Source organism: Pseudophryne corroboree, chromosome 11 (genome assembly GCF_028390025.1).
Source record: "Pseudophryne corroboree isolate aPseCor3 chromosome 11, aPseCor3.hap2, whole genome shotgun sequence".
Lineage (NCBI taxonomy): Eukaryota > Metazoa > Chordata > Amphibia > Anura > Myobatrachidae > Pseudophryne > Pseudophryne corroboree.
In genome coordinates, this window is record NC_086454.1 from 149,359,705 (window position 1) to 149,381,789 (window position 22,085).

The following is a 22,085-nucleotide window of genomic DNA, read 5'->3' on the forward strand; positions in this document are numbered from 1 at the left end:
AGCTTACTGTCCCGCCGCCTCGTAAGGATGATTGGACCAGCGGATCCAGCACTGGATCCGCTGTCCAATCATTTCTGCCTTGCTGACAGTGATGTCAGTGAGGCACTTCTATAGGTGCTGCTTTGCCTATGCTTTTCAATGGGCTTTTACAGCCCACTTCTTGGCCCCACCCCCCGCTCGATCCCCGTTTCCATTATCTACGGGAGGCACTGCTATCAGTGCCTCCCAAACCTATTTAAAGCCCTAAAATTATTAGAATAACATAAAGAACATACTTATGACACAGAACATGTGTCATAAGTATCTTCTTTTTGTTATTTTAATAATTAATCACAGGGGAGGCACTGCCTCCCCTGACTGCACGTCCCTGATACACCTTATATATGAAACCAAACAAAATATTTGTCATGTCTTTTGTCACTCCCTGTAGGCTGTTGCTCCCAATATTCCTGAAGAAGAGCTGAGTTTGGAAGTTCTAAAACCTGACTTAGTCATCGGGGAGCTGTTCTACTCCATTCTGGCAGAGATACGAGATGAGGTGAGGATTGCAAGCAGTGTTGGCTTGTGACAGTAAATGCAAGTATGATTTATTGTTCTGTGTGTTGTGAAGATGACTTGAGATAAGAGCACCTTTATTTATGTCATTAATACTTTAACACTTTTGATCTTTTGATTTCACTCTTATTTTTATTTATTTGGATTTAACGCTTTTGATCTCTGTCCACCACTACTTAGAGAAGGTTTTGTGCCGGTTTTGTGTTTGTGTGCAGCAGCTCAGTCATTTGTATTAAATTGAGTTGCAAGGCTGTAGTGCTTCTCAGTATAGTACAAATGACTTAGAGAAGGTTGCCATCTGTCCCATCTGATTTCTTGCACATATGCCACGCGTTACTTGTACAACGCTCCTCTCTGCACCCATTGTGTAAATGTATCCTTTTCCATTCCCTTTGTCATCATCACACTTCTAATTGTATCTTTTGAGTTGGTATTATCTCTGTATTTGTAAACAGTAAAATCATGTTAAAGGTACTTTCATTTATTCACTTTGATCTCCTAGTATGTAGTGGAACTGGTAGAGAAACATATTGGAAAAAAAATCCGAAACGGAGGTAGACACGTAAAGATGTGTGCTTAAATTCTAAGCAATCTGACTAGAATGCTTAGATATTAAGCACACATCTCTCCGTGTGTATAGCCCATAGCGATAGTGATGCGCGGCCCGAGCGTCGCTGACTTTAGATTGGCCTGCATGCAGGTCAAATCTAGTCAGATCACTCACTTCAACGCTGGGCAAAGTGAGCATTTAGTTTTTTTTTCCCCTCGCTCAGCACACATTGCGCTGTGTGCTGGACGTCCTGAGATGTGTGCTGAGCGATCTGTGCTAGAACACTCAGCACACATCTCTGGGAGAAATCTCCCCGTGTGTACCCCCCCTTAAGGGAGCTTGTGATTCCCCAGTTCACCTCCCCAGCTGTCTTTCCTTTCATGTGTGCATCAGCTGTAATACATAATATTACCACAAGATGTCAGTCTGTAATGGAAGTAACCTTGCAGTAGATGGCTGAAACCACAGTTTTGTCATTTAAATCCATCAATGAACTCTGTATATGGTTGATGCTAGATTCAAGTGGGCTAAGGGACCTTTTCCGTCAGGGGGAGGAGCTAGGCCTGCGGGATAGTTCCTCTATTATCCACGCCACCAACTATTACCTTTAGTAATCAGGTGGCGAGCCCGAAGCGTGGCGAGCGAAGCAAGCCCGCGAGGGTACTTTTCGGGTCCCTTGTTCGGCTGTAGCTCCTCCCCCTGGTGACGTGTCCCCTCCCCTAGGTACGTCAGAAGGTCCCTTCTCCCACTCCGATATAGAATCAACCCTCTGTATACTGGTCTTGTATTAAAATATTATTTTTTTTTTTTTTATGGATTTATTTTGTTCAAGGTTAACCTACCACTGTCTACCCTTAGTGAACCACTCCTTTTGGGTATTGCCCGTAATCACATCAGCGCAGGGCGCCCTAGTGCTGAATTCTATGTCAGGTAAATACAGTTTGGATACTCCCAATGCTATTTTAACTATCTTTTAATACTCCTGTTATCTATGGTGAATCTTCACTTGTTTTTCAGGTGCAGTTTGACTTCAGAAGAGGTGAAGGAAAGATATCTGCAAGGAGGTCTAGAGGCACATGAATCAACAGAAATTATTTTTCTAGACCGAGAGGTAAGAAAGTTATGCTGTGTACACATTCATTGGTATGCAGTCAGAATATCGACGTGGTCTGCTTGTCAAATGGGGGACATGACTTACATAACAGGTACATTGTAAGAATGTCAACACACGCTTTTGGGGTTGAGGTTAGGCTGCTGCTAGGGTTAGTGGCACATGAAAAGTACATTGGAAATGGGTTTGTTATGATATGTCGACTAGCAGAATGATGTTGAGACCATAATGTGGACATATTCAGAATGTTAACATTCAGCACAGGGGTGTAACTAAACCTTTGTGGGCCCCATAGCAAGATTTTAAAAAGATTTTTGAGGTGAGGTCAGAGCAGCAGAGAGGAGGCAGGTCTGACAGTGGACGGTGGTCCTGGGCAGGGTGGACACTGAGGTGTCAGTTATACGTACTGCACATTCAGTGCTGTGTGGTGAGGTCAATGGCTGGGGAGGCACTAGCTGATGAACACCCCCCAACTTTATGAAAAAAAGACCACTGAAATCCCAGTGCTATGCCCCGCACCGTTGGTGGCGGTAGGTGTGGGGTTTATGGTATGGTAATATTGTTCTTTACAGGCGGCCTACAGATCTTAGCAAGTCTACCCCAGCATACTGGCACTTGAAGAACCACAAGTGCCTACATGCGCGGACTTTAAGAGCCACTGGCACCTGTAGTCCTCCTGTAAAGAAAATATTAAAATAAATACAAGACACATGTTTTAGAAAAAAGTTTATTATACATCATCTTCACCTGGGGGGGGCGGCGGCCCTTAAGCTCTTTAGCATGGCCGCTTCCTCCCCACGGTTTCCGGTGTCTTCTGTCTTCGGGAGCTCTTTCATGTTCCATTTCTGCTGGCAGACTGCCAGCCGCTGCCTCACACTGGCTTATATAAGCCAGCCAGAGGGGGTGCAGCGATGACATAGCGATTAGCTCGTGGTGGCCATCTTGAATTCTAGAAATGACGCTGAGGTGCCATTTTTGAAATTGGAAACCCTTCCGAACTCTGCAGAATGGCAGACACGGACTGGATCCTCTCGTAACATTATGCCACACAGACAGTAATCCCTCTTATGCCACATTACGCCCCACAAAGTAATTTCCGTTGCACCACATTATACACTATACAGTAATCTTCCTAATAACACATTATGCCCCACACAGTAATTCCCATTACGCCACATCATGTCCCACACAGTAATACCCGTTATGCCACATTATGTCCCACACAGTAAAGGCCATTCCACCCCATTACACCCCACACAGTAATGCACATTGCGCCACATTACACCCACACAGTAATGCCCATTGCGCCACATTACGCGCCAAACAGTAATGCCCATTGCGCTACATTACACCCACTCAGTAATGCCCATTGTGCCACATTATGCCCCAAACAGTGATGCCCACTGCACAACATTACACCTCACACAGTAAAGCTCACTGCACATTTTGCCCCACACAGTAATGCCCACTGCACATTATGCCCCACACAGTAATATCTATTGTGCCACAAAATGCCCCACACAGCAATGTCCATTTGCACATTATGCCCCACAAACAATAATCCCCCTTACAGCCCACACAATAATGGCCATTGCACCACATTATGCCCCGCGCAGTAATTCCCGTGGTGCCGTATTATTCCCCACACAGTAATGCCCATTACACCACATTATACCCCACATAGTAATGTCCATTGCACATTATGCCCCACACAGTAATACCCATTGTACCACATTACACCCCACACCGTAATGCCCATTGCACCACATTACGCCCTACACAGTAATGCCCATTGCGCAACATTACACACACACTGTAATGCCCATTGCACCACATTATACACTATACAGTAATCCTCCTTATAAAACATTATGCCCCACACAGTAATTCCCATTACGCCACATCATGTCCCTCACAGTAATGCCCATTACGCCACATTATGTCCCACACAGTAATGCCCATTATGCCACATTATGTCCCACACAGTAATGCCCATTATGCCACATTATGTCCCACACAGTAAAGACCATTCCACCACATTACACCCACACAGTAATGCCCAGTGCACCACATTACGCCCCAAACAGTAATGCCCATTGTGCCACATTACACCCACACAATACTGCCCATTGTGCCACATTATGCCCCAAACAGTAATGCCCATTGCATAACATTACACCTCACACAGTAAAGCTCTCTGCTCATTTTGCCCCACACAGTAATGCCCACTGCACATTATGCCCCACACAGTAATGTCTATTGTGCCACAAAATGCCCCACACAGCAATGCCATTGCACATTATACCCGACAAACAGTAATCCCCCTTACAGCCCACACAATAATGGCCATTGCACCACATTATGCCCCACGCAGTAATTCCCGTGGTGCCGTATTATTCCCACACAGTAATGCCCATTGCACCACATTATACCCCACATAGTAATATCCACTGCACATTATGCCCCACACAGTAATACCCATTGTACCACATTACACCCCACACCGTAATGCCCATTGCACCACATTACGCCCTACACAGTAATGCCCATTGCGCAACATTACACACACACTGTAATACCCATTGCACTACATTACGCCCCAAACAGTAATGCCCATTGTGCCACATTATGCCCGACACAGTAATGCCCATTGTACATTTTGCACCACAAACAGTTATCCCCTTTATGCCCCACACAGTAATGTGCATTGCGCCACATTATGTCCCACACAGTTATGCTCTTTGCACCACCACACAGTATTGGCACCACATTATACCCCATACAATAATGCCCACTGCACGTTACGCCCCACACAGTAATGCCCATTGCACAACATTACGCCCCACACAGTAATGCCCCTTGTTCCACATTATGCTCCACACAGTATGGCCCACTGCACATTACCCCCCATACAGTAATGCCCACTGCGTATTACGCCCCACACAGTAATGCCCACTGTATATTATGCCCTACACAGTTATTCCCACTGCACATTTGTGCCCCACACAGTATGGCCCACTGCGTATTACGCCCCACACAGTAATGCCCACTGCGTATTACGCCCCACACAGTAATGCCCACTGCATTTTATGCCCAACACAGTAATGCCCACTGCATATTATGCCCCACACAGTAATGCCCACTGCACATTTGTGACCCACACAGTATAGCCCACTGCACATTTGTGCCCCACACAGTATAGCCCACTGCACATTACACCCCATACAGTAATGCCCACTGCGTATTACGCCCCACACAGTAATGCCCACTGCGTATTACGCCCCACACAGTAATGCCTAGACAACACCAACCTGTCTATGTCCAAGGAGTCTGAAGCTGTCGCATGAATTCCATGCCGGCACTGCTACTGGCAACCGTCCAGGTTCCATCCAGGGCAGAGCTTGGTGCAGTCAGGTAAGCGAGAGGAGAGGGGAGCATGTGCGTGAGAGGGAGGAAGGGGGTCGGGGGTGCCGCAAATGGGAAGGTGCAGAGTTTGGAGCAGTGAGGGAAAAGACAGGAGAGGAGGGCTTGTGCATGGGGTGGGGGGGTCCGGGTTCTTCGAATGGGAGGGAGATATGGCCCACTGCACATTATGCCCCATACAGTAATGCACACTGCACATTACGCTCCACACAGTAATGCCCACTGCGTATTATGCCACAGACAGTAATGCCCTCTGCGTATTATGCTCCAGACAGTAATGCCCACTGCGTATTATGCCCCAGACAGTAATGCCCACTGCACATTATGCCCCACACACATAATGCCCCACACTGTAATGGCCACTGCACATAATGCCCAGGCAACTCCAACCTGTCCATGTCCGGGGAGTCTGAAGCTGTTGTCCATCCATGGATTCCATGACAGCACTGCAGCTGTCATCCGTCCTGACTCCTCATCACCAGCCACTTCAGTGTCTCCCTGCACGCTTGCATGACATAGACTATGTGGCTGAATTATGATGTCACGCCGCACATTTCTGATATCGCACCCGCTGAGTACCGGGAGACTTGCGGATGTTCAGACTGGCCCTGATCATGGGGGAATGCGCGGTTGGGGTGAAGTTTGGAGCTGTAAGGGAAGACAGAGGAGAGCCTGTAAGGAAGAGGGGGGAGGCGCAAATTGAGAAGGGCAGAACTTGGAGCAGTAAGGAAAGTAAGAGGAGGGGGTCTGAGCATGGGGGAAGGGGGGGTCAGGGCTGCCGCGAATGGAGGTCCTGAGCTTGAAGCAGTGAGGGAAGAGAGGGGGGAGGGAGGTTCAGGGGTACCGCAAATGGGTAGGGGCTGCGTTTGGGCCAGTGAGGGAATAGAGAGGAGAGGAGGGCCAGTGCAGGGGGGTCGAGGTGCCGCAACTGGGGGGGCGGAGCTTGGAGCAGTGAGGGAAGACAGTGGAGAGGAGAGCCTGTGTGTGAGAGAGGGGAGGTCGGGGGTGCCGCAAATGGTGTCGGAGTTTGAAGCAGTGAGGAGACTAGAGCAGATGCGGTGGGGAATCCTATGTGCAGTGCAGCGTGACTGGGTGCAGGGGAACAGTGGGCACCACAGGCATCGTGAGCCCCATCTGCACCTATGGTAGTTATGTCACTGATTCAGCATATCTACATAGTAAATCATAACGAGGAGTATCTCCGGGCACAACCTGGTTATACTCGGCAGCCCAATTTGCACTAAATCCTGCCCAAACAGGAAAATCAAAAGTCCGCCTGGCATCCCACATGGCCGCTGAACTCGGACTTCATTACATCCTGGCCCACATCTCTTTCACTAATAATAGGATTTTGGTACTTACCAGGTAAATCCTTTTCTTTGAATCCCTAGGGAGCACTGGAGTACTCCTTGGGATATGGACGGTGCGTTAACAGGGATAGGTACATTTTAAATATTTAAATGTGTAACCCTCCACCCCTCCATACTCCCATCATGCACCAGTGCTTTTACTGTGCCGAACAGGATACACAGGAGAGAAATGAACAGTGAAGAATTACATATATCATTATAACCTAATGAACAACTTAAAGCTGAACCGACAACAGATAACAATCACCTGAATGTTTAAAAAAAAAAAGGCGATAGTGTTTTCACAAGATAAACTAAACCTACCACGAGACAGGTGGAACTGCTCTGGGCGGGCGTCCAGTGCCCCCTATGGATTCAAAGAAAAGGATTTACCTGGTAAGTACCAAAATCCTGTTTTCTTTATTATCCACTAGGGGTCACTGGAGCACTCTTGGGACATACCAAAGTTTCCCTCTTGGGCGGGAGAGCTGGTTGGCACCTGCAACACGACGGTCAAAGCGAGATGCTGATGTCGCAAAAGTATCAAACTTGTAAAAGCGCACAACATGTGCATTGATGACCATGTAGCTGCATGGCAAAGTTGCGTCGTAGAAGCTCCACGACCTGCAGCCAATGATGTTCCCATGGAATGAGTGGTGTTGAAATAGATGCAGACAGTTGTAGACTAGTATGAAAGTAAGCTTGACTAATGGTCAGCGTAAAACATCTAACCAAGGTCTGTTTGGAAACTGTCCAACCTACCTTGACTGCATCATAGCGAACAAACAAACTATCAGTCAATGTTGGAGTCACGTCGCGAACCATAGTCAAAGTAACTAGAGTTGCTGAATCTTTTAAATAAAACAGGAACCACAATTGGTTGAACAGATAATACCTGTTGTAGAAAAGCGGAATTCATGTGAAGCTCCGCTATATGTTTATGATGAAACACCAAATAACCTGCTTTGTGTGACAAAGCACCCAATGGAGAAACACGCCTTGCCAAAGCTAAGGCTAAGAGAAAAAATGTTTTCCAAGTTAAAATGTAACATCCACTTGTCGTATGTTCAAAATTTGAAAATGTCAACAAAACCTAAAACTAGATTCAAGTCCCATGGAACTGTAGGTGGTAGAAATGAAGACTGAACTGTAAGGACACCTTGCAGGAAAGTTTTAACTGCTGGCAAAGGAGCCAAATGCCGCTGAGAGAAAAGTAACAAAACAGAGACCTGCACCTTTAGTGTTGGTAAACGTAGTCCTACATCTAACCCCGTCATAGGCGTGCGCAGCTAATTATATTAAGGGGTGCACCGCCGGAGGGGCGTGTCTAGCACCGATCAGGGATATGTCTAGCACTATTTTACATTCTCTCATTAAAATCACATGGCTTAATCACATTACTCCAAACAGTATGAGCCAAAATTAACATTACGCCACACAGTATGAGACAAAATTTACATTACGCCACACAGTATGAGCTGAAATTCACATTACATTATGCCACATGGTATGAGCAAAAGTTGACATTACGTCACACAGTATGAGCTATATATATATTTTTATTTTGTACTCCTAGACAGAGATGCATATGAAATCGAAGCATTAAGTCTTCTACATGACACATCCTCCTATAAGCAGCTTCAACAAGACCCCACTACTCATTTTGTAGAAGAACTTAGAGTTCTTTTGGTACATTATTTTCATAACAATACTTTGGATAAAAATTAATTTCAATACCTCATGACGGCAACACCAATAATACCAACATTTTATTAATCTCCCAAAGATACACAAAAATCTTACAAAACCGCCGGGCAGACCAATTATCGCAGGGATTGACTCGCTCACCAGTCATTTATCAGAATACGTAGACATTTTTCTGTGCAAATACGTGATTAACCTACCATCCTTCCTGAAAGATACTAGCAGCATAATCAACATATTATCCTCAGTGGAATGGAAGGACTCTTATCTTTGGATCACTATAGATGTGCAAAGCCTTTATACATCCATTATTCATGAAAAGGGAATAGAGGCCTGTAGAAGATTCCTGGACAAAGACCCTGAATTATCTACAACTCATAAAAACGCAATTTGCGATTTCATGCAATTCATCCTGGGCCATAACTACTTCATGTTCCAGCAGATTTTCTACTTACAAATTTGTGGAATGGCCATGGGCACATCATTTGCGCCTAGTTTTGCAAACTTACTAATGGGCGCATGGGAAGAAGATTGCATTTACAATAATAACCCATACCTGAGAAATCTGATCATCTACGAGCGCTATATAGACGACATTCTGATCATTTGGGAAGGAGATGAAGAATCATTCAAGGCATTTTTTTCAATACTTACCACAAATCAATACAATTTAAAATTCACGTATGAGACCAGCAAAGAAAGTGTACATTATCTTGACTTAACTCTTTCAAACACCTCATCCAAGATTATAACGAGCAACTATATAAAAGAAGTAGATACTAACAGTTATCTTCATTTCAATAGCTGTCATGCTCAGAACTGGAAAACCAACATCCCATACTCTCAGTTTTACCGGATTAAACGCAACTGCAGTGATGAACAAGATTGTCAAAACCAGTTAACAACATATGCCACCAGATTCAAAGAAAGGAAATATCCAGAACATGTGATTAATAAAGCATTAGAAAGAACTGCCAACAAACAAAGATCTGATTTATTCAACAAACAAGTACAAAAGAAATCCGACAACTTCACCCCCTTCATCACCACGTTCAGTAATCAAGACCAAACTATTAGGAAATCCATCAATAAACACTGGAATATTTTGTTGATGGATCCAATACTAAGAGAAATTCTTCCACCAAAACCTGACATTGTATTCCGGAAAACTAGTAACTTGAAAGATATCTTGGCACCTAGTCATCTACGAAGCAAAAACAAACCTGGAAACAGCACCTTTATTAATTGTAAAGGATGCTTTAAATGTGGAAAATGCAACCTTTCCAAATACCTTCACCCAATTAGGAAAAAATTCAGTAATTATAATAACACAAAAGAATACAGCATCAAAGATTACCTAAACTGTAATTAAACAATGGTAATTTATTTGCTGTAGTGTACATGTGGACTTAAATATGTCGGAAAAACCAAAAGGGTCCTAAAGCTAAGAATCCAGGAGCACATTCGAAACATCAAAAACAAGATAGACAATCATACGGTCCCCAAACACTTCATAGAAAAACACCAATCGAATCCTGAAAACATCTCTTTCAAAGCAATAGAACTGGTTAAATCCGGAGAAAGAGGGGGTGATATCTTGAATAAACTCTCCAAAAGAGAAATGTTCTGGATCCATGAACTTAAGACCTTATCACCGTTTGGACTAAATGAAGCTTTTGAGATTGCTCCTTTCCTTTGACACTTTCATCCCTTTATATACACAACTTTCTCTTCTGTACTAAACTACGTAGAACTAGTACTTTTTATTATAACTTTACATCTAGTTCAAAATAGATATCAATAGCCAATTTATGATTCCTTTCAGCAAATTACCAATCCCTTGCCTGATGTGGATACTAGACAAGATCGTCCTTAAAGAATAACGCACGATGCGCATTGATTAAGTTCAAGATAAGATTATGAACTTCTGTTATGGAAACGACCAAGAGATGCAACGCTGTGACTCACAAATTCCCCTTGGGTCAAGATTTTAATTGGCTTACATCCGGTCAATATAGATTTATATATAAAAATATATATATATATGAAAAATTATGATATTAATTAATTCAATATACTTTTTAATTGCACTCAAAATCACTATGCACAACATCAGCACCCTTCACTTTTTATTAAATAGGTAGGTTACACTATAATATAATAATAATTTATGGTTCTATTCACTTTTGGTATATACTTTACTCAATGATTTTTTATTTCTGGGCTATTATGGCGGTGCGTTCCACTCCTTTTGAATATTTAGCCCCACAATGGCGGTGCGTTCCACCGCTATTAGTCACTAAACCTCCACTTTGCTAGTTACATTAGTGTGTGAGACGTAATTGACGCCAACATATGGCGTTGCGCTCCACACCGCTATCACACTATCAGTAACTTCCGTGTTTACTGCGGAAGTGTTGTCCCTTCTCTCTAGATGCGCTCCACGATCTCCCTCTACTACTCACTTCCGTGTTTATAGCGGAAGTGATGTCACGGATATGCGTTCCAATTATCACTCTTAATTCACTTCCGTGTTTATAGCGGAAGTCACGTCACCGTCACATGAGACGGGCCTCTTTATAATCTTTCCGCATCATCTCTTAATAAGTCTCTAGTCCGGTATCTATTTCAAATATAAGGGCATACACTTAAGTTTACTTGATTACTTATGTTAGGTTTGTTTGCACTAATTCGATATCGGGATACGCCGACCGGAAATGACGTATGTGCCATTTCCGGAAATGACGCATGCGTTCCACTGTCCATTCCGGACGGTTTTCTTTGCCGTTTATGTCACTTAACATCTCTCTTTATCTTCCTTTTTACCTTATTCCATTTGTGCTATATTGTCACCCTTTTGAGTGCCAATTAAAATACTTTATAACGTTTTCCTAAATACTCTAGCAAAAAGGCATCACAGGAAGTGATGTCATCATAAAGTGCCCCAGTTGGGTATAAATAAAGCATGCCTGCTCTGTGTGTCCATCCCCTTGATGAAGTCCTGTTGATGACGGACGAAACGCGTTGGGACTACCTGCTGACATTTCCTTTTATGGACAGATAAGCCATATATATTTTTGAATTCTGTACGTATGCATTCCAGCTATTTATGGACAGATAAGCTTGATATAATCTTTTATTCTGTACGCATGATATACAGCTATTCATGTACTTTTATGTATTTTTATGTCATTACGTGTATTAAATATTTTTATCTTTTATATATACACTGCCCAGGCTATATATTGATTGTATCTTGGGAATATGCTGGTTCCCTAATTGAGCCTAATGACTTTTGGCAGTGATATGATTTTAAATTTTAAATTTAAAAAACGGTACACACTATGTTTGCTTTCCTTTGTTTTTTCTACATGTATTAAGCGACAAAGAAGTACCGCTTGAACTAAGCTTCTCTGGTTTTCAGATAAGTTGTCTAAACTGGCTTTACTATACCTTCTCTTGATACCTTCATTTTTTCACCTGGTTATACAAATTACACTCTTGGGCGCTTATATTCACCAATTCCTTTAAATACTTATGTGTGCATGCCAAGCACATGTGTATGTACTATAAGCTGCCGCTCATATAATATATTGAGAAGTGTTTTTTATTTTGTTACAAAAGGTTACTTTCACTTAAGGTATAGATAACACAAAGCTGCACCTAAGCGCCGTAGTCTTCATTTCTATATATATATATATATATATATATATATATATATATCCTTGGAAAGTCCTGCACTCTCATCAATATATGGTAACGACGGCGGGTGCTCCTAATGACCAAAGAGGCCACCAATATACCGCAACTACCACCTGGGTGGAAGGTGCACTCACGCCCAGAAATCAGTCTCTGAATTCACTTGTAAATTCAATATAATTTTATTCAGGTTCACTGTTGATGCCGTTTTTCATCGACGTTTCGGTCCATGTGAGGACCTTTATCAAGATTGGCACTTAAAACACCTATACAATCAGAAACAATTAAAATTAATATGTATAAGAACCAAGATTATTCAACACCAGCACCACCAGTGCCTCCCAGGCCCTATGGACTGTCACCAAACAGCAAAATCGTGCTTTAAAAAATATCTCAATCCATGTGTGATTTAGAGACGCCTCCACCCTTAGATATCACCTTACACTGAGTAAATATTCTTTCTCAACAAGTAGTTACCTGGACAACATACCAGATCACACTGATGTACTAGATAGCTTTTTCAACATAGTGAAGATGCTGCAAGAAATGATAACCTATTAGATAAATTACAAATAACTAAATGGTATAAGGCAAACACCTAAGGCCACCCATTGAAAATCATACCTAGTCATTTATAGGAACAGCACATGGCAGCTGAAGGCTCAAAGCATATTTCAAACACTAAATCTGTAATTAAAAGGCAAAAAAGAAATGATCACCAACCATAGTCCTATGTCAGAGAGTAGCTGCAGGAGAACCATACTCACTGTTCAAGTGTCCAGAGCCAAATGAGAGCTGCATGTAGTTCAGTCTCAGCTGACCGCTATTTAAGGATCAACCACAGGAAGTGCCAATTAGAAAAATTAACATAGACTAAACCACGCTTCAAAAGATTGCTGCTCAGAGATCACAACCAGACCCACTGAGTAAATGCTACAAAGCCTACAAGACAGGCTAATGATGTATCGCTAGGATAAGCGACTTAAATATGGGAAAATTTTGTAGTTTAACGTGGCAAAAGCCGGAGACGCGTCTTTTGCGTTCCACCGGCAGGAAGTCCCTGCGTTCCACTCAGCGGAAGTACCGCTACTCTGCGTTCCACCGGCGGGAAGTCCCTGCGTTCCACTCGAAGGAGAAGCCGTTGCTCGGCTCACCAACGGACTACATACTCATAGGAAAAATGTGTAACTAGATGAGGGGTGCTCACAAATGGCGAACATCCACCCGGGTTAGAAGTTCAATAATCCAGTCCGCACATAACTTGAGAGAACGTGGGGATCACAACTACTATCCGCTTAGCCGGAAGTGACATCATACACTATACTGGGCTAGCCCATGTGGAGGCTGTCAATCACCAGAAACGTCACGTATATGTCAATAAGAAAATAGGATAATAAGAGGGCCCCAGATCCAATGACCACACTCACCCAATACATCTAAACCGACATACATCTAGTCAATAGAACATATTGAATACTACATTAGTATAATATTATAGCAAAAAAGTTTTAGTGATAATAGGTGGTCAAGGGTACAGGGGGTGGTGCGATCATTGGATTCAATGAGCCCTCATGACATGTCAAGGACCTGGGATGGCTCCGGGAAACATAAAAAACATATAAAACATAAGCAAAGACACATAAATAGATGCCCTTACTTTCTTAATCACTATACATAGAAAAAACATACATCAAAAACATAAAACATAAAAACACAAGTTCAGACCCACTCCTTATATGATAATCATATCAGAATGCCCTTCGTCCTCAAAACACAAGACATCTTCAATAGAATCCAACATCCGAAAAGGAATTGGACTCTAAAGAAAAATGTTAAGGGGGTTGGCCTCATTGAGGCCCCTTGGAGACACCGTGTTGAGTTTGTGTATCCAAAAACTTTCCCTCTGTTTGAGCAATAGGGTACGATCACCTCCACTTGTGGGTGGAGGTACCCAATCGATAAGCTGGCACTTCAGGGCAGATACTTGGTGTCTAACTGACACGAAATGTCGTGCTACGAGTTTATCAGAAGAACCCACATTAAGGGCCGTATGTATAGATGACCGATGGTTGGCCATCCGGTCGCGAAAAGGACGCGTCGTCAATCCGACATAACATAACCCACATGGGCATTTTAGAAGATAAATAACGTGGTCCAATCGACAGTGTAGATGATACCTGATAAATATTTTTTTCCCTGTGTGGGGATGATACAAAAAGGAACCAGTGATCATAGATCTGCACGTAGTGCACCCCCCGCAGGAAAAGCTGCCAGGTTTGGCCTGCATAAGCTGGATGTGGGACTTGTTCTGTTCGGGGAATGTCGTGGGTCTCATTAACAATTGTTTTAGGTTAGCCCCTCGTTTATATGCAACCATGGGAGCTGGTGTTTTTAGGAACGGCAAATTGCTGTCAGTGGCTATTATTGGCCAATGTTTCCGTAGGGCTTTTCTAGTGGCATTTGTAGAACTATCAAACTGAGTGGAACAGATCATACGATTATTGCGAGTAGCATTTCTAACCTGTTGTCCGTTAAAAATGCTATTCGCTTTATTGAGGCAACGTGTAAGAATACCTCTAGAGTACCCTCGCTCAAGAAAGCGAGAAGTAATTTCAGTACATTGCTGGTCTTTGAGTGTTGGGTTGGAATTGATCCTAATAGCTCTGAGATACTGGGATATGGGCAATCCCTCTTTAAGAGCTGGGGGATGGTGGCTATTTGCGTGCAGCGTCAGATTGCGATCCGTAGGTTTACGGTACATGGAGGTGTCCAGTCGATCACCAGTTCTGGTGATGCTGACATCCAGGAAATTGATATTAGTGGCAGATACAGAGTATGTGAACTTGATGGGACTATCTAATGCATTCAATTGGTTCACCATGTCAAGAAATTCAGACTCTGTGCCTTCCCAAAGCAAAAAGACGTCATCGATGAACCGTTTAAAGAAAGCAATCTTGTGCCCATATCTAGGCAGCAAATGAGTATTTTCATAATGCGCCATGAACAAATTTGCGTAAGCGGGGGCCAAATTAGACCCCATCGCAGTTCCGGCAATTTGGAGAAAATAATCATTTTTATACATAAAGTGGTTGCACGTCAGAACCAGTGAGGTCAATTCCAACACAAACTCGGTGGGGTAATCTTTGCAGGGAGAGCTGGAAAGGAATTTGCGTATAACTTCACTATTGACAGCCTCCACATGGGCTAGCCCAGTATAGTGTATGATGTCACGCAGAGTGGAACTGCAGAGTAGCGGTACTTCCGCTGAGTGGAACGCAGGGACTTCCTGCCGGTGGAACGCAAAAGACGCGTCTCCGGCTTTTGCCACGTTAAACTACAAAATTTTCTCATATTTAAGTCGCTTATCCTAGCGATACATCATTAGCCTGTCTTGTAGGCTTTGTAGCATTTACTCAGTGGGTCTGGTTGTGATCTCTGAGCAGCAATCTTTTGAAGCGTGGTTTAGTCTATGTTAATTTTTCTAATTGGCACTTCCTGTGGTTGATCCTTAAATAGCTGTCAGCTGAGGCTGAACTACATGCAGCTCTCATTTGGCTCTGGACACTTGAACAGTGAGTATGGTTCTCCTGCAGCTACTCTCTGACATAGGACTATGATTGGTGATCATTTCTTTTTTGCCTTTTAATTACAGATTTAGTGTTTGAAATATGCTTTGAGCCTTCAGCTGCCATGTGCTGTTCCTATAAATGACTAGGTATGATTTTCAATGGGTGGCCTTAGGTGTTTGCCTTATACCATTTAGTTATTTGTAATTTATCTAATAGGTTATCATTTCTTGCAGCATCTTCACTATGTTGAAAAAGCTATCTAGTACATCAGTGTGATCTGGTATGTTGTCCAGGTAACTACTTGTTGAGAAAGAATATTTACTCAGTGTAAGGTGATATCTAAGGGTGGAGGCGTCTCTAAATCACACATGGATTGAGATATTTTTTAAAGCACGATTTTGCTGTTTGGTGACAGTCCATAGGGCCTGGGAGGCACTGGTGGTGCTGGTGTTGAATAATCTGGGTTCTTATACATATTAATTTTAATTGTTTCTGATTGTATAGGTGTTTTAAGTGCCAATCTTGATAAAGGTCCTCACATGGACCGAAACGTCGATGAAAAACGGCATCAACAGTGAACCTGAATAAAATTATATTGAATTTACAAGTGAATTCAGAGACTGATTTCTGGGCGTGAGTGCACCTTCCACCCAGGTGGTAGTTGCGGTATATTGGTGGCCTCTTTGGTCATTAGGAGCACCCGCCGTCGTTACCATATATTGATGAGAGTGCAGGACTTTCCAAGGATATGTTTGTTTGAACTACTATTTGCAGTTCTTACTTCCTGACACCCATCCAGCACACCGGATTGGACTTCTTCACCGATCACCACCATTACATCCGGGAATCTTATATGTTCTGTTTGTCGTTTCATGTTTAGTATGTCATTAGCTTAACCATAACCCTTGTTCAAATTTTCAGTCAATTAGTGTTATGACTCAAAGTGGGGTATATTTGTTGGACGATGGCCTACTGGCCCAAGCCGAGACTGGTATAGTTTCGTTTACTGACGAGGACACTGAAAAACTATTATTCGATAAATTAGAGTTTGAGGCCTTACCAGCTGAAACTCCTGTGGATTTATTTTACAAAGTGCTTAAACACAAACAAAGAGAGGTTGATTTGACTTTACATGGTCAATTTTTGTCGGAATACCTCAGGAGAAAGCAAATCCCCCGAGGTTTCCGTATCTCAAATGTTCCAACATTGGGAAGAAACAACCCTGTCTTCTGCAGCCGGTGGTGTGGAGTATTGAACAAATGTTCGCTTGACCTCATGACCTTGGTAGTGGAGGAAGTTGGCATTGAGTTATAGAAATTGTCAACTGAAGTAGATATCACCATCAAGTCCCACACCGCCGTGCTGCAGAATGACAAGACCCAGAATTGGATCGAACGCCTACAGACACAGGTGGACAACTATAAGCGTGATCTAATTTCTTTCAAACGGAAGAAATTGTCCACTGTAACCAACGATTACCAAACTCATACAGTATATCGCTGGTTACTTGGAAATAATACTAGTGAACGTCAGAATAGACAATACACTAGACGAAGGGCCCAACCATTCGCCCATGATTTTGCTTCCTCCGCCTCTACCTCAGATACTGATTATTACGAAGGAAATAATGACTCTACTCGTTTTTTAGATCGAGGAGGAGAGGCTTCCTCCACCCGCTCCAGGGTACTAAGAAGCGGCATAGACCGCACCCGAGGAGAGGGGGGTACCAAGAGAAGAGGGAGGAGGAGACAATAAGTAACAATGTCTTTAACCTATCTAGTGTAGAATTGAGTCCAGCTGAAACTAAACTCCTTGCACGAGGTTTATCTTTCGTTCCTACGTGCAGAATTAATTCATTTAAAAAAACAATAGATCAGTATAAATTTGGCCGTTCCCTCCGTTTGCGGGAGTTCTTTGCTAATAAACCCACTAATAAAGAGAAATCAGAATTCAGGCCTAAATCGACATTCGATCCTCCATCCTCTAACCCTAGCATCAAAACCTATTTACGGTTAGTCCAAAGAGACTCCGAGATCTCGCCTCCTAAAAAAATGTTTGATAATCTTTCCACAGCTGAGAGGAAAGCACTTAAAACACTAAGAGATTCTCCTAATATAGTCATCCGTCCCGCGGATAAGGGAGGAGCAATAGTCGTCCAAGATTGGACAGACTATGACATTGAGATCAACCGACAATTATCAGATGATATGACCTACCAGAAATTAACCACCAATCCGGTTCCCAAAATTAAATCTAGGATCGACCAATTTCTGAAGTTAGGTTTTGAGCAGGGGTATATTAGTGAGGACCTATTAAATTATCTGACTACTAATTTACCAAGGTGTCCTATCCTATATACACTGCCTAAGATTCATAAAACATTAGTTCATCCTCCCGGCAGACCCATTATTGCCGCGGAAGGCTCTTTGTTACAGCCGATTGCTATCTTTGTTGACAGTATCTTACAGCCTTTGGTACTAAAAACTGACAGTTACTTAAAGGACACTGGGGATTTCCTCACACATCTACGTAAGTTTACCAAACTTAGTGAACATACTCTTTTGGCTACAATGGATGTAGGTTCCCTCTATACCGTCATACCACACCATCAAGGTATGGAAGTTATACGCAAATTCCTTTCCAGCTCTCCCTGCAAAGATTACCCCACCGAGTTTGTGTTGGAATTGACCTCACTGGTTCTGACGTGCAACCACTTTATGTATAAAAATGATTATTTTCTCCAAATTGCCGGAACTGCGATGGGGTCTAATTTGGCCCCCGCTTACGCAAATTTGTTCATGGCGCATTATGAAAATACTCATTTGCTGCCTAGATATGGGCACAAGATTGCTTTCTTTAAACGGTTCATCGATGACGTCTTTTTGCTTTGGGAAGGCACAGAGTCTGAATTTCTTGACATGGTGAACCAATTGAATGCATTAGATAGTCCCATCAAGTTCACATACTCTGTATCTGCCACTAATATCAATTTCCTGGATGTCAGCATCACCAGAACTGGTGATCGACTGGACACCTCCATGTACCGTAAACCTACGGATCGCAATCTGACGCTGCACGCAAATAGCCACCATCCCCCAGCTCTTAAAGAGGGATTGCCCATATCCCAGTATCTCAGAGCTATTAGGATCAATTCCAACCCAACACTCAAAGACCAGCAATGTACTGAAATTACTTCTCGCTTTCTTGAGCGAGGGTACTCTAGAGGTATTCTTACACGTTGCCTCAATAAAGCGAATAGCATTTTTAACGGACAACAGGTTAGAAATGCTACTCGCAATAATCGTATGATCTGTTCCACTCAGTTTGATAGTTCTACAAATGCCACTAGAAAAGCCCTACGGAAACATTGGCCAATAATAGCCACTGACAGCAATTTGCCGTTCCTAAAAACACCAGCTCCCATGGTTGCATATAAACGAGGGGCTAACCTAAAACAATTGTTAATGAGACCCACGACATTCCCCGAACAGAACAAGTCCCACATCCAGCTTATGCAGGCCAAACCTGGCAGCTTTTCCTGCGGGGGGTGCACTACGTGCAGATCTATGATCACTGGTTCCTTTTTGTATCATCCCCACACAGGGAAAAAAATATTTATCAGGTATCATCTACACTGTCGATTGGACCACGTTATTTATCTTCTAAAATGCCCATGTGGGTTATGTTATGTCGGATTGACGACGCGTCCTTTTCGCGACCGGATGGCCAACCATCGGTCATCTATACATACGGCCCTTAATGTGGGTTCTTCTGATAAACCCGTAGCACGACATTTCGTGTCAGTTAGACACCAAGTATCTGCCCTGAAGTGCCAGCTTATCGATTGGGTACCTCCACCCACAAGTGGAGGTGATCGTACCCTATTGCTCAAACAGAGGGAAAGTTTTTGGATACACAAACTCAACACGGTGTCTCCAAGGGGCCTCAATGAGGCCAACCCCCTTAACATTTTTCTTTAGAGTCCAATTCCTTTTCGGATGTTGGATTCTATTGAAGATGTCTTGTGTTTTGAGGACGAAGGGCATTCTGATATGATTATCATATAAGGAGTGGGTCTGAACTTGTGTTTTTATGTTTTATGTTTTATGTTTTTGATGTATGTTTTTTCTATGTATAGTGATTAAGAAAGTAAGGGCATCTATTTATGTGTCTTTGCTTATGTTTTATATGTTTTTTATGTTTCCCGGAGCCATCCCAGGTCCTTGACATGTCATGAGGGCTCATTGAATCCAATGATCGCACCACCCCCTGTACCCTTGACCACCTATTATCACTAAAACTTTTTTGCTATAATATTATACTAATGTAGTATTCAATATGTTCTATTGACTAGATGTATGTCGGTTTAGATGTATTGGGTGAGTGTGGTCATTGGATCTGGGGCCCTCTTATTATCCTATTTTCTTATTGACATATACGTGACGTTTCTGGTGATTGACAGCCTCCACATGGGCTAGCCCAGTATAGTGTATGATGTCACTTCCGGCTAAGCGGATAGTAGTTGTGATCCCCACGTTCTCTCAAGTTATGTGCGGACTGGATTATTGAACTTCTAACCCGGGTGGATGTTCGCCATTTGTGAGCACCCCTCATCTAGTTACACATTTTTCCTATGAGTATGTAGTCCGTTGGTGAGCCGAGCAACGGCTTCTCCTTCGAGTGGAACGCAGGGACTTCCCGCCGGTGGAACGCAGAGTAGCGGTACTTCCGCTGAGTGGAACGCAGGGACTTCCTGCCGGTGGAACGCAAAAGACGCGTCTCCGGCTTTTGCCACGTTAAACTACAAAATTTTCCCATATTTAAGTCGCTTATCCTAGCGATACATCATTAGCCTGTCTTGTAGGCTTTGTAGCATTTACTCAGTGGGTCTGGTTGTGATCTCTGAGCAGCAATCTTTTGAAGCGTGGTTTAGTCTATGTTAATTTTTCTAATTGGCACTTCCTGTGGTTGATCCTTAAATAGCGGTCAGCTGAGACTGAACTACATGCAGCTCTCATTTGGCTCTGGACACTTGAACAGTGAGTATGGTTCTCCTGCAGCTACTCTCTGACATAGGACTATGGTTGGTGATCATTTCTTTTTTGCCTTTTAATTACAGATTTAGTGTTTGAAATATGCTTTGAGCCTTCAGCTGCCATGTGCTGTTCCTATAAATGACTAGGTATGATTTTCAATGGGTGGCCTTAGGTGTTTGCCTTATACCATTTAGTTATTTGTAATTTATCTAATAGGTTATCATTTCTTGCAGCATCTTCACTATGTTGAAAAAGCTATCTAGTACATCAGTGTGATCTGGTATGTTGTCCAGGTAACTACTTGTTGAGAAAGAATATTTACTCAGTGTAAGGTGATATCTAAGGGTGGAGGCGTCTCTAAATCACACATGGATTGAGATATTTTTTAAAGCACGATTTTGCTGTTTGGTGACAGTCCATAGGGCCTGGGAGGCACTGGTGGTGCTGGTGTTGAATAATCTGGGTTCTTATACATATTAATTTTAATTGTTTCTGATTGTATAGGTGTTTTAAGTGCCAATCTTGATAAAGGTCCTCACATGGACCGAAACGTCGATGAAAAACGGCATCAACAGTGAACCTGAATAAAATTATATTGAATTTACAAGTGAATTCAGAGACTGATTTCTGGGCGTGAGTGCACCTTCCACCCAGGTGGTAGTTGCGGTATATATATATATATATATATATAGAGTAAAGATACACTCGGCACTCCGCCAAATAAATGTAGACATCTTGCCCGGTGCCTTCCTTCTGAGTTTGATATAAGTATGGTATGTAGGCGGCACTCGTGGACTTAATTCAAATAAGAAACCCGGACACTCCTGGGTTGAATACAACGTTTCGGATTTATTATCCTTCGTCAGGTATGCATATACCTGACGAAGGATAATAAATCCGAAACGTTGTATTCAACCCAGGAGTGTCCGGGTTTCTTATTTGAATTAAGTCCACGAGTGCCGCCTACATACCATACTTTATATATATATATATATATATATATATATATATATATAGATAAGCAAAATCGACGGCACTCCCTGGTCCCCAAAGTAAGTATAACAATGGATGTAGTGCCGGTGCCCTCCC

The 22,085-nt window shown here is 42.8% G+C and overlaps 1 protein-coding gene and 3 long non-coding RNA genes across 8 annotated transcripts in view; 3 read left to right on the forward strand and 1 right to left on the reverse strand.

The window, feature by feature from the left end:
* Positions 1 to 22,085, forward strand: part of NUDT22 (nudix hydrolase 22) — an 86,029-nt gene that overhangs the window by 49,972 nt on the left and 13,972 nt on the right. For 4 of the 5 annotated variants that reach the window (XM_063944950.1, XM_063944951.1, XM_063944948.1 and 1 more), the window contains exons 3-5: positions 431 to 538; positions 1,938 to 2,035; positions 2,123 to 2,216. In XM_063944950.1, the coding sequence (XP_063801020.1) occupies positions 431 to 538; positions 1,938 to 2,035; positions 2,123 to 2,216 (300 nt within the window). Of the gene's footprint in view, positions 1 to 430; positions 539 to 1,937; positions 2,036 to 2,122; positions 2,217 to 22,085 lie in introns of those variants that run through there. The other variant, XM_063944952.1, reaches the window with a different exon arrangement.
* On the reverse strand, positions 12,555 to 13,078 carry LOC134970038 (uncharacterized). Its single transcript, XR_010189626.1, has 3 exons — positions 13,016 to 13,078; positions 12,869 to 12,928; positions 12,555 to 12,657 (listed from the first exon to the last, which is right to left on the reverse strand). It is a non-coding gene; the product is annotated as an uncharacterized LOC134970038 (long non-coding RNA).
* On the forward strand, positions 16,044 to 16,567 carry LOC134970039 (uncharacterized). Its single transcript, XR_010189627.1, has 3 exons — positions 16,044 to 16,106; positions 16,194 to 16,253; positions 16,465 to 16,567. It is a non-coding gene; the product is annotated as an uncharacterized LOC134970039 (long non-coding RNA).
* Positions 21,080 to 21,603, forward strand: LOC134970040 (uncharacterized). The gene is made up of 3 exons (XR_010189628.1): positions 21,080 to 21,142; positions 21,230 to 21,289; positions 21,501 to 21,603. It is a non-coding gene; the product is annotated as an uncharacterized LOC134970040 (long non-coding RNA).